This window comes from Aotus nancymaae, unplaced genomic scaffold (genome assembly GCF_030222135.1).
Source record: "Aotus nancymaae isolate 86718 unplaced genomic scaffold, 86718_ANA_hifiasm-v0.15.2.pri h1tg000036l, whole genome shotgun sequence".
Taxonomy (NCBI): Eukaryota; Metazoa; Chordata; class Mammalia; order Primates; family Aotidae; genus Aotus; species Aotus nancymaae.
The window spans coordinates 40,584,082-40,596,957 of record NW_026988450.1 but is presented as its reverse complement, the minus strand read 5'-3'; the positions used below and the strand labels follow the sequence as shown (position 1 = coordinate 40,596,957).

Sequence of the window (12,876 nt, the reverse complement as noted above, 5' to 3'; positions counted from 1 at the left end):
TGGCAGAAACAAATTAATGTACATTTTTATTAGGTGTTGTATCTATTTAATTGACTGTCAAAGTGATGAGAAGTTAGGAAATCATCCAAAAGAGAGGTCCATCTCCCTTAGCCCAACAACTCACACATTAGGTAGGTTTGCCTTGTCAGTGGGATGCCTTTAGAAAACACTAATAGCTTCCAGCTGGGTGGAAAATCAAAACCTTTGGGGTCTGACAAAACTAGCAGATTTGAATTTGAAAGCAGAGCTAATGCCTCCATTTTATTTTTTACCACCCACCCATAAAACATTATTTTCCAATATGTCAGCCTCATTTGGTGGCCAGTGGTCTGAAATTGAAAGTGGGACAAGCAAGCGGAGAAATCTGGACATTAGTGAGTCCGCCCTTTCAAGGTGGTGTGCCACTTTGTGGAAGGATCTCCTCTAAGAGCAGGGGGATCTTAATGACCATTCATCAATGCTCGTTGGGTGATCATTGAGTGCCTTCTCATTCAGTTTATCAAGTCTTGCACATAAAAAGTCAGAATAAGCCTTATTCAGCTTTGTTAAAGCCAACTAGGAGTAAAATGCTCCATTTGAACCCATTTTGCCCTTGTTTTTTCACTTTGTTAATGCAACCCTGCTTAAATGAGTGCCTTTATTGGGTTGGTTAGAATATCTGAAACTATTAATTCTCTTGTATTGAATAGCTGGTGGCAGGCCAGAGCAGATGGGGTAGGAAAGTATTTGGTTGGGTGTATTGCTTTCAATTAGGATCAATGAGGTTTCAGCTCCTTTGAATTAACTCACTTAATACCCACTGTGTGAAGTCACAGTGTATCACAACAGCCTGCTAGAAGCCCAGAGGAAAGTTGAGAAGACCTGTGGAAAGGCTTTAACTCAAATTCTCCCTTTACCAGTGTAGAGAGCTTTCATGAACTGCAGAGCATGTCAGTAGACTGCTAGTCCCTATTGCTAAGACAGGTTTGAACAAAGGGAAAATTTGTATTTCAGGGAAGTTTTGTTGTGGACATAAGTGAAAAATACCTTGGAACAATACAGTACCATAATGCCTTTCCAATGAATGATCTAAAGTTGTCAGAAAACAATTTATGTATTTGCTTTTGTGGGAGCACAGCATTTTGTTGTTGACTAAACTTATTGGTTTGGGAAGTGATGATTTAGATGACTCTCTCTAAAACATTGCCTTAAAAATGGGCTGTGTTCTTAACTCAATGACATGCATAAACTGACATGGTTCTGAGGAAGTACTTAATTGGTGAGTAATGTACTCTTTGTTATTATTTGGGATATATTTTAGTTGTATAAAATATATCTTCTTATGACAGTGTTTTGTACTGGAGAAAACTTTTGCAATATGTATTGTTTTCTCCCCATTCACTCGTATAAATGCATTCATCATGTTATTGATTGTCTATTTTTATTATGCAATTTGAATGTTAGATTAGAGATCTTGGCTTCATATTCTCCCTCTTTTTTTTTTTTTTTTTTTTTGAACGGAAAGTTATTTCTGTCTAAGTAACTGTGTAGAACTGCGTATCCAGGTTTCCCTGTTCAGGGAGAACTGCCAAATGGGGTTCTGCTTTTCTTGCCTCCATGTATTAAAGAATAAGAGGAGGAAACTGGTTCCTTGAGGAAATGCTGAACTAGTCTCAGATGCACACACATTCAGCTAGGCCCTTTTGCAATCAGACTTCTAGGTGAGAATCTCCAGGGATCCAGGTTTTGTTGACGTGGATCAATTTAAAGTGGCAATTACTGTAGTCAGATAACAGCTTAAAAAGCCTTTTTACACATAGAAAAGATACATAATCACACAGCATATGGAAGTTCAATTTTCTGAGCTGCGGTTTAGGGACTTGCAGTGTACGATATTAAGACCCCATTTTAAAACCGGATATCATCCAGTTTTCTCAAAAGTGTATTGCATTTTTGTCATATGATTTTCTATTTTAGAAGTGATTCACCATGCATATTGATGAAAGGTTGGGTTTCCCACTGTGAAAATGTTTTCTTTCTAACATAAGTATAGTACTAAAAAAATCAGTGGCATGTAGCATTAAGTGGCTTTTTAAAAATACTCTCTTTAAAAATGAAAATCTACTGATTTAGGATGCTGGATTCCATAAAGGCCCTTATAGCAGGACTTAATTGATTATCACACTCATGCCTGCTATAAAGCTTTCTGTCATAAGAATGTTTGAGCTTAGTGCTTAACTGTACTGAAATCCATTACACAGAACCTCATTACAAGTGACATCTAACTAAGATGAACAAAAAGATTGGCCTCATAAATAGGGTGCAGTATACTATTAGTGACAGAACAGAGTAATCATTATGAATTGTAGCCTTTTTACAAGTTGTCTCTGACAATGATGGATTTTTGAGGGGTTCGCTGGATAAAGCAGCACTTCTTGGGTACAGTATTTAGGGGCTGTAGAAGTTCTTATTGATTGACACTGTTTATCAAAGAGAATATATTTTTAGTTTGTGCAGAGAGAGAGAGTGTGTGGGTATGCTTTGAAACAGGTTGTGTGCACTCATGGGAAGAGGTGTAGGAAGAATGAGTAGGTAGAAGTTAGAGTCATTGCCTCTGTTTTCATATGGGTTTTTAGAATTTTTTAGAGATAGCAAGGAATGTGAAAATCCTTCTGAAAAGGGCTAAAAGCAGATGGAAAGTGTAGAGTAAGTAAAGGACATGTTGAGGACTGTAAAGGAATAGCAAGAGTTAAGGGGAATGCTCCTGTCTATCATGTTCATTGAGCTTGCCGGCAGATCAGAGGACCTGAGTGGAATTGTTTCTGTGTTGACAGTGGATTGTGCATACATTGGAAAGATAAAGCCTGAGGGATCTACCTCATGATGTGCCCTGTTGTTGAAACAAACACAGACCTAGGAAAGATTTGCAAGTGTAAAACTGAGGAAGAGTTTTAGGAGAGAATAGTATTTTCCTTCTGCCTGGCATTGTTGTGTGTTTAGAAAAGACATGCAAGGCAGGCAGGCGTATGTTTCTCCTATGAGGCAGGGATGTTTTACAAAGGACTAAAGAGGGACTGCTGAGAAGAAAATAGCCAGCTTTAGATAAAGCACTATAACAAAGGCTCCTAGTTTTATATATCATGGTGTCCATTAAAGCTTAATAGGGAAGAGTCCATTGAACCTGGCTGGGTATGTGTTATTCATGGGAAGGATAAACATTTAAGGGTGTGCAAAAAAATCAGAAATCAGGAGGACATGATTGTTCAGCTTTTGAAAAGGCTTTACAATGAAGATTTTGTTTTTATCTCCCATGGATCTCTATGCAAGGTAGAGGAAAGTAAGCTGAAAATGTTTGGAGCATATCAACGCAGGGATCCCAGGGGGTTAAAAGCACTCGAGTTAAATAAAAGTGGTTGGCTCTGCTTCTAAAAAATGTTCTATTTTACACATACTACTGAGAAGCTGACAAAAGGAATGATTCTGATACTTTGTTCGGGATGATAAACTGGCACGATATACAAAGTCTTATAACAATGTTTGTAGACAGTTTGGGATTTCCAGTTGAATAAACAAGCTTTGAGGTCTGTGCCTATTTCTTTTTTTTTTTTAATATAGTTCCCAATTATGGCTGTGAAAATGAGAAGATGAAGGGAAGCCTTTTATTGTGAGCAGTGGTAGAGGGCCAGGTCTACATTTCTATCTTTTGGCAAAATAAGGGTTAACCTTGAACGGGATGGGGGTGGTGGTGAATAAATTATTCGGCATTTAGCTTATTCTGCATTTCACTTTCTGCTTTTTGGTGCTCTGAAACTTGCAGAGAGAGGTAGAGTGCTAAGGGGAGGGTAGGGGTTGTGATACTTTGCATACACATCCCTGTCATTGTTCTGCCTGAAGAGACAGGGCTGGGTTCAAGGCCACATGTGCTCCTGTCATCCTCCACATTTCTGCTCCAAGTGCAATCCGGAGTGTCAGCTCTCCATCTGTCTCTGCCTGGCAGGCGCACGCGCCCAGCACCCTGCCTCCGGCGATGCCGCCCCAGCCCCTCTGATGGCCCTCCTCTCTGCTGCCACTCATTCCAGAACAGGAGGCATGAGCCCGGAACGCGCTTGCTTTTAGGAGACAGCCACTTTCTGTGTGGTACGCTGGATTCAAGGATGCCTGGTGAGTTAGTCCTGTTCTGTGTTCTCTCTGATTTTCCAATGAAGAAAGCTTACTTTCTATTATGCATAGAAAATCCCTTCTGCCCCACAGCGTGTTGTATCTGATGTGGACAGGAAGAGGCTGGGGGTGACAGAGGTGTGATTGGAAGATAACATAAAGAGAACCATTAAGCTCTGGATACAGGGAGGGGTACAGGGTGTGGAGCCCTTGCTTTTAAAATTTGGGAGACGTATTTTAAAGGCTGAGGGGGTCGTACAGCCACGTATATTTGCCGGAGCAATTTACTTGAGGGCTTTAGCTCAAGTAAGAAGTGTTGTTTCTGTTCAGGATTTTGTGACTGTCATCTGTACTTGGTGTCCTGGAAATTTCATCTGTGGAGAGAGTTTTCAGATTATGGCGGAATCCTGGAATAAGATCTTTCAAAAGCTGTTTATGTCTGAGAAAGTGAAGGAAGCTTTGGAACTACAAGGAATTTCAGTCTTGTCCTCAATCATAGCCCTTAGATGTCATCAGACAAATAATTGAAATAGATTAATTAAAATAAAAAGCCTGCTGAATTAGTGAAGTTGTTGTCCGGGAAATTTAGTGCATGTCAGTTTCCTCTGAAAAATATTATCTTTGGAGCCCGGAGTGTTACTGTGATTGTTGCCAGTGAAGGCTCTGCTTATAGAGAAGGCTGGCCAGGGAAAGGGTTGTTTCGGCTGTTCTCAAGAACTATCTAAATTGCCCTGTGCCTAATTTGGAGCTTCCTATCTTCAGATAAAAAAGACAGGGCAGATAGAGATCCTCCAGCTGGCCGATTTGTACTGATTATTTGGGTAGGACAGGCAGAAGAGGCTGTGCTTGGTCACAGAGTTTGTACACCTCACAGATGGTGTTTTGAAACATTATCTGCCAGTTTTCTGCAACCACAGTTGTGTGTAGGTATTGCCAGTTGTTTGAAGAATGTTTTTCCCTTTAGGATGTGTCTTGTAGTCCATCCTAATCATTATTGATATATATGCAGAAAGGATGCATTTGTGGCAGAATTTCACTTTTTCATTAGTAGACTAGGAATGTATGTAGCTGAAACATGGGGAAAATCAATTTACAAAAAGACAATGACTGAGGTCTTTGAAAGGTCATTTTAACTCTTTAAGCTTTCATCTTGATTTATATGCACCATACAACTAAAGATGTAATGTACCCTGGGTATGTAATACAGAATCAGTGTGAAAGTGCCTGTGTTTTTTATTTCACCAGAATATTGTAGCACAGTTTATCTGATTTTTGTGTGATAATTCAAATCTTTTTTTAAATGCTGTTAATGAATGTGTTAAATGATCTGACTTATCAGCATTTTGAAGAGTGTATATGTCAATTTTTTAAAACAAAACCCCATAATAAACCAAAGTCATTTGTGAATTATAATAGGTGAAAGAGATTAGTTAGGACCCTTGCTACTTCTAGCTAATAGGATGATTTTAAACTAAGCTTCAAAGCACCCTTATTTAAAAAGCATTGAGCTATACTTAGGGATTTAGTCATTGATAAGTTTGTTTTAGTGTTGTTGTTAATACGTCTGGTTCTACAGCAATAGCCTGAAGTGTGGGCACTGCTTTTCTCTCTCTCTCTCTCTCTCTCTCTCATCGACTGTGTTAGAAAACCTTGTACTTGGATACATAGAATATATTAACAGCTGTGACTATGAGCATGTGCCAGAATGGCGATACTTGAGCAGATTTGACACTTGGCTATTTTTGACACCCATCTGCACTTTTTAAATTCTACTATCGGATGGACTACCTCTAAATATGTTTTTACCTTATTTTAGTCCATACATATATGTCTGTTTTAATGGACAATTTTAGCCATCTTGGGCAGGTTTTATATTTTTTAAGTAAGATATTATGTGTAGAAGATTAAAAGGTTGTATTCTATGCAATCTGATATCATCTGCTTTTTTTTTTAAGAAATGACTACTCATTTATATATCAACATACATACATACATATACATATACACACACATGTGTATATGTTTGGTAGTTCAGATATCAAAACTAATTCCTGGTTGCCTCAGACATGATGTAATAATTGTCATATCTAAGGCCTTTTTAATAAAATTGGGGATCCCTGGAAGCAGATGTGCACAAATTGATCTTATTCAGACATACCAATCTTTGGGGGTAGGTAGTTTAAAAAGTCTTAATTTAAGGATTTCTAGAACTATTTTGGTTTTAAAAAACATGCTTTTAAAGCTGTGGATAGCATATTGTTACAAAATGAACTATAAAAGTAAAAAGAGCCTAAGCATTCTTTAAAGAAATAGATTAAACTATTTCAAAATTATTTAACTCATTATAAGGAAATATTTCACTACCTGTCACTTTTCGAACAACTAGATCCTTGTGTTTAAGAAAAGGAAAATGTTTTCTTATGAGAAGGCTGGGAGACCTTGGGCATTATATTGTTTAAGGAGGCATTGACTCCAAGCTTTCTGAAACACTTATATTTTTATGAATCTTTGTATAATATTATCAAAGAACATATGTTGACCTACAAAATGCTTTCAGGACTGTTTCCTTAAAAGGACAATAAGTGAACACAGTCCCTGTATCCCAGAAATAGTGCTTTTTCTTTTAGAAGATGGCTAGTATTCGGTCAGACCACCCTTTCTCAATGGTCCTGCTCTCCAGATGTGCCTGGAACTTTTTTTAAGTTCAAGTTTCCAAAAGAGAAAAAAAAAAGGTTTGTTTTCAAAATCTGGTTTTACTTAAGACATCTCCATCCTGGAGTGCATTTCATAAATTGCCCACATATTTTCCTTAGCAGAGAACTTAACTGGCTGTAATTTTTAACACATGGCCACATCATGTGATATTTTCAAAACACTTACACATAGCTTTAAGAAGGTCCCTGCAGAAATGATCCATCCTCTCACAGCCGGCCCATTTTTTAACAGCATATCTGCATTTTCCATTTAGTAGAGCTATATATTATTAGCTTACATTTTTGGGTAGTAAAACAGTGCATTGCTGATTGTAAAACATGGACTTTATTATCTGCTGAAAATTGATTTGGCATTTATAGCCACTGTGTACTAGACTGTTTTTCTGTTTTTAACATCAATGCTTGCAAGCGATGATTTGTGTAAAAAAACAGAAATGAAATTGCCATGGACAGACAACTGTTAGTATCCCTAGTAACTGAACATTTGGATAATGCACTTGGTTATTTTTTTAATAGATGCATCTAAATGCTATTATGCAAGAATAAAAACACTCACAGCAGTCTATTCACTGACACTCTATTTTACTTTGCAAGTTGGTTTGCCATTGTATCAGGCTCTTTGCTGTATCAAACAAGCCTTGTGTCAACTATAGAAGAAAACTATGTAAGTTGTAAATACCCAATTATAAATGTAGATCGTGCAGCATTACTTTTTTATAGCTGACATGTAGACATGCCAGCTTCCCTTCAAACCCTGAAACTCTCACCCTTTATCTCTTTACATTCTTTTCTGTCAACATTGCAGAGTACTTGGCCTTTAGTTCTATGATTTAAAATGATATTTGGAAACTTTTACAGGCCATCTTCCTCTGCAGTTAATGGTCTATTGAAAATGATAATTGTTTAATCTTTTTCTTGAAGGAGGTGATGGTTATGACATCTTAAGATTTCATAAGACAACTACTTGTTTATTTTTGTTTCTTTCGTTTTTTTTTTTTTGTTGTTGTTGTTTGTTTTTTTTTGAGATGGAGTTTTGCTCTGTTGCCCAGGCTGGAGTGCAATGGCATGATCTTGGCTCACTGCAACCTCTGCCTCCCAGGTTCCAGTGATTTCCCTGCCTTAGCCTCCCAAGTAGCTGGGACTACAGTAATGCACAACCACGCCCAGCTAATTTTTGTATTTTTTTTAGTAGAGACCAGGTTTCACCATATTGGCCAGGCTGGTCTTGAACTCCTGACGTCCTGATCCTCCCACCTCAGCATCCCAAAGTCCTGGGATTACAGGCATGAGCCACCATGCCTGGCCTTATTTTTATTTCTTAAAGTAAACATTTGCTTAGCAGACATTATATAGCCTAGACAGACGTGTTTATTAGCTATCTTATCACTACACTGTTAATGGATGTTTGCAAAGAAGATACTATAATTATAATATTCTGAAAAGCCTTCTGAACCATCAGAAGAACAAATATATTTTAGAGCTTGAAGGTTTATCTTGCAAGCACCTTCAGTTTACAGATGTTGAAACTGAGGCTCCTAAAGATTAAGGGACTTTTTCAGGTAGTTTATGAAAGTAAGATCTTCTGAGGCCATTCTCTTTACTATGCTACTTCTAAATCTCAAATATACATTAAGTGTACATTTAGTGTCAGTCTTACTTTGTTGTCTTTTATTTTCAGTGCTGGTTCGCTCTCATTGTGTGCTTTCTCCCCTCCCACTCTAGGATTGCAGAGCTACCTGGGAGAAAATTCTGTAGCAATAATCACTTGGCCTATGGCAAAAGTGTGCCCATTAAATTTATTTTATAATTGTTTGGTAATTAGGGAACCTAAATGTAGTTAATTAAGAGAGTGTTAAGCAGAACCAAAAATGTAAGGCTATGACAACGTTACTGTGATGAGGAAATACTGGTAGTAGACATTTGTAGGCTGCTCAAAATGTGTCAGATACCAGATAGCCATAATTCAGTCCCTCCATGCCCTCAAAATGTTTGGAGTGTTCCCAGCAGAGAAGTAAACAGAGCCTGGATATAGTAGGAGATCATGCAGGAGCCCACAGGGGAGGTACCCACCTGGATTAGGAGTCAGAGACATAGGGGAAGGGCGCACAGTGGGCTAAGCGAATGCCTATTGGAATGCCTCGCCTGTCTCCTTCGACTTGCTGCAGACTAGATCTCACTTAATGTAACTTAACATTTTTAGTTTGTTGTTCTTATACTGAGGATAGGGCATTCATTTTGATTTTTATTAGATTTTAATTTCTGTGTGTGGCAGTGGATATAATATTTCTTGGAAGCTATTTCTTTGTGTACAGTCGCAGTTCTTTGGTAGCTAACTGTATCTAGAGGAATAAGTCATTAACTTAAATGACTCATAACTTGAGAACAATAGGATTTCACACCTGACCAAGAAGCAGGTTTACCATGCTGGCTTTCTCAAACAGCTGTTTGCATTAATTAATATTAATGTAAATGTACTTTCTGAGAATGTCTAGCTTAATTATATTTTTCAACCCATAGAGTTCCAATCAAAGGAATCAGGATATCCCCTTAATCTCAAAGGGAATATATAACTGCTGTCTCTGAATGGAGTGAATCTCTGGTAGTATACTAAGAGCAGCCTTTTATTGAAAGCCTGTATACACCAGGCCGTGGGCTAGGCACCGTATATACTTTCTGATTTTCACGACAGCTTTGCAAATTGTTTCTGTTACCATGTGATCTGGTTGAAACCTGAAGATAAGATAAATTAAGCAGTTTGCCCAAGGACAATGTTAAATGGTAAAGTGAAATGGTAGAGATGGGATTCCCTGGACTTTGAGTTCTTTTGTTTCCTCATTTTATTTTTGAGAGGGGTCTGGTATATTGTGGCTTAATGACAGGATCTTTTGTAATGGAACCTTTGAAGAATTACAATAGCATAGAAGGTAGAGTTCTTTTTGCTGAAAAATAAAGATAGAAAAGCATTAGCCTTCATCATCAAGAATGATCTTGGATAAAACAGGTTAGCAAGCTGGTTATTTCTCTGTCTATTACTATTCCTCTTGAAAGAGAACAATGGAAATAACAGGTGTCAGGAGACTTAATGTTATTATTTTGAAAACCCTAATAGAAATCATAGGGCACATTAAAATACAGGAGCAAAAACAGAAATCATAAATTTATTCCCTGACAAAGCTATACAGGTTAACTGAAATGTCACCCTTCTTAGCTTTTGGAATGTGATCATCCTGGCTCTTTTGTTAGTCGGAAGTTCAGATGGATGGTTTTCTGTGTTTTGGATTAGTAGAAAATTGGAAAGTGAATTATATATTTAACACCTTGGCAGACAAAATTGGTAAAAATTGTGTGGCTAAAAAAGCAGCAGTTTTTTTGGTGGTGAGACTGCTGGGTACCCATGGCTCTGCCCCCAGGAGCTCCTAGACAAGCAGGCACAGTATTTCCAGTAGATGAGTACACTCTTAAGAAAGCAGGTGTCTTTTTTTGCTATACACCACCTCCTGCAAAGAAAAAAAAAAAAAGCAGTTGATTTTTAAAATTGTGGGATGCTTTCTCTAGAAGGCTTGATCCTGTTTTCCACATTTCCCTTTTAGAGGCTAAGTGATAAGTGTAGTCTGGCTCACTTTATTAGAGGGATTCTTTTAATTTTATGTGGCTTATTAACATTATACAGAATACCCAATGCTCATGGAAGAAAATAATTTTAGAAGTACCTATGAGAAAACGATACTGTGAAGAGTTTGGCTTTAAGAGCTATGTAATTAGATAGGTGAAATGCTTTTTAGGAAAGAAGGGATGTAGGAGGATGTCTTTATCATATGTTTATGACTTTAACAAGCATTTTAAAGAGTTTGACAAAATAAACTGAGCGTTTTTCACAATCTGGGATGATCGTGATGAGGTGCTAACTTTAAAAAAGGAAATTGCTGTGCTTTTGAGCGTCTTGCTATTTTACGTTTGAACTTTCCCTGGTTTAACTTCACTACCTTCCTCAGGACTTGTTTGCTATAATGATTCTCAGGTTATTACATATCTAGTAAAATTTGAGGGTCCTGAGGTAACAATTTATATATTCTTGCATTTGAAATGCTTAAATACGTCCTAATGAGGGTAAGACTGGAAGGAAGAAAGGCTGTGATTCTGAGGTTTTCCCTGTAAAATGGGCATTGTTTCTTATTTATTATAGTTGTATCTGAGCCTATATACTTAGCAGTTGTAGTAACACTTCATTTGAAAGACCCATTAACATTTATTTTCTTTCTTTTTGCTTTAGCATTATATTTGTATAGTCTACAAAATACGTAGAGAAAATCAAAACAAATATTTTTGTCTGTAGAAAACACTTGTTAAACTTTGTATTAAATATTTTCTTCCAACTTCCTAGAATATTCCAAATATATAGTTGGTTTATAAAATATAGAAAATGATAGAAGTCAGAGGCAAAACCCAACTTCTTAGTTATCTAGGCATTCTTTATAGACCAGCGTTTGCTTGCTAAACATGAAGTAGAAGCCAGGCACAGTGGCATGTGCCTGTAATCTTAACTGCTCTGGAGGCTGAGGCAGGAGGATCGCTTGCATCCAGAATTTCAAGTTTGCAGTGAACTATGATTGTCCCACTGCACTCCAGCCTGGGCAACACAGTGAGACCCTGTCTAAAAAAATAATTAATAAATTAGTACAAACATGAAGTGGCTTCCAAAGTTGGTAAGTGTAGGTATGACTAGGCTTTCAAAACCTTTTCTATTTTGTACAATTTAGGAATCTTTCTAAACAATGTCTTTGAAAGGAAGAGTTACCTGTTGTTGATATTGTTTACTTACTACATAGAGGAATATGTTTCCAGTTTTTTCTTTAATCTTTATCTATATTTTGATCATATGTTCTGAGTGTGAAACATTTGGTACCATGTCATTGTGAAGTTAATAAACCTTTTCCTCAAAATTCTTAAGAACTGAATCCTTTTGTAGGGTTTCTCAAGAGCAAGATTATCATCTCTTTAAGCCATACTTACTTTTGTTCACTTGCTTAAAATTTTTTTACTTATTAATAATTTTGAGTGGCTATGGTTTTCTTACAGGCTGATCAGTTTGCGCTGAATATATTAGGTTTAGCTTTATGACCTGGGTTTATATTATGAGCAATCAACATATTATGTTTTATGAGGCTATCTATTAAAAACAGAGCATTGAGAATTTCAGTGCCTGAGTGTGAGTCAGTGTTCTTCCATTTAGTGTTGTGACTTTGAACATGTCATCTTACAGTCCGTCAGTTTCACTCTCTTTGTCTTAAAAGTAGAAACCATTATTCTGCCTTGCTAACTTTCACAGGATGGCAATAGTGATTGTAGATATGCTGTGTACCTGTACAAAGAAGTTATTAAAGGTAGACAGCGATGCTCTTTGGAGTTAAAAAATAGGAGACAGTGTTTAACTCCACACAAAACAGTTCCAACTGTTGTGCTTGATGTGTGTTGTGTAGGTTATTTGAGATTTTCTGAGTTTTGCCTATGCTTGATAGGATTTTCTGTCTCATCTTTGTGTCAGCTGTTTACCCCTTCTCTATCAGCATGCCACCTTTTACACATCCCAGTTATTTGCAAATGTGGGAACCAGATAACCAAACTTAGAATGGTGATCACATAAAAAAGAACATGCTTAAGTGAGAGCCTGAAAAGCCTGTCTTGCTTTTTTTTATTTTTTCTTTCAGGTACTAATAAATGGCACTTTTAATTTGTGGCATCAATTTACATCACTGAGTCTATCCTCCAATTCTTCCGCACCCCACCCCTACTGATTTTCATGTCTCTTTTTAGGTAGCTTTGCTGGAGAGCTGAATTCTCTATAGCCTTTTACTTCAGTTCAGTGTTATCCCAAGGTACAGCTTCTTTTCTTCACTGTTTAAAATAGACATTTTAAGCATCATCAACTTGCCATGATAAAGCTGCCATTTACATTAAGATCTTGATTTCCTATTTCTAATAATTCCATTTCAGGTTACCTGTGAGCCTGGCATAGAGTAGGCAATCA

The 12,876-nt window shown here is 37.2% G+C and overlaps 1 protein-coding gene across 8 annotated transcripts in view; it reads left to right on the top strand.

Annotated features, from left to right (window-relative positions):
- The window catches only part of RUNX1T1 (RUNX1 partner transcriptional co-repressor 1), a 146,347-nt gene that overhangs the window by 36,025 nt on the left and 97,446 nt on the right, over nucleotides 1-12,876 (top strand). The window contains exon 1 of one of the 8 annotated variants that reach the window (XM_021673500.2): nucleotides 2,324-4,140. The exons of the other annotated variants lie outside the window; for them this stretch is intronic. Within the exon in view, the coding sequence (XP_021529175.1) occupies nucleotides 4,134-4,140 (7 nt within the window). The 5' untranslated portion in view covers nucleotides 2,324-4,133. Of the gene's footprint in view, nucleotides 1-2,323; nucleotides 4,141-12,876 lie in introns of those variants that run through there. 8 annotated transcript variants of the gene reach the window in all.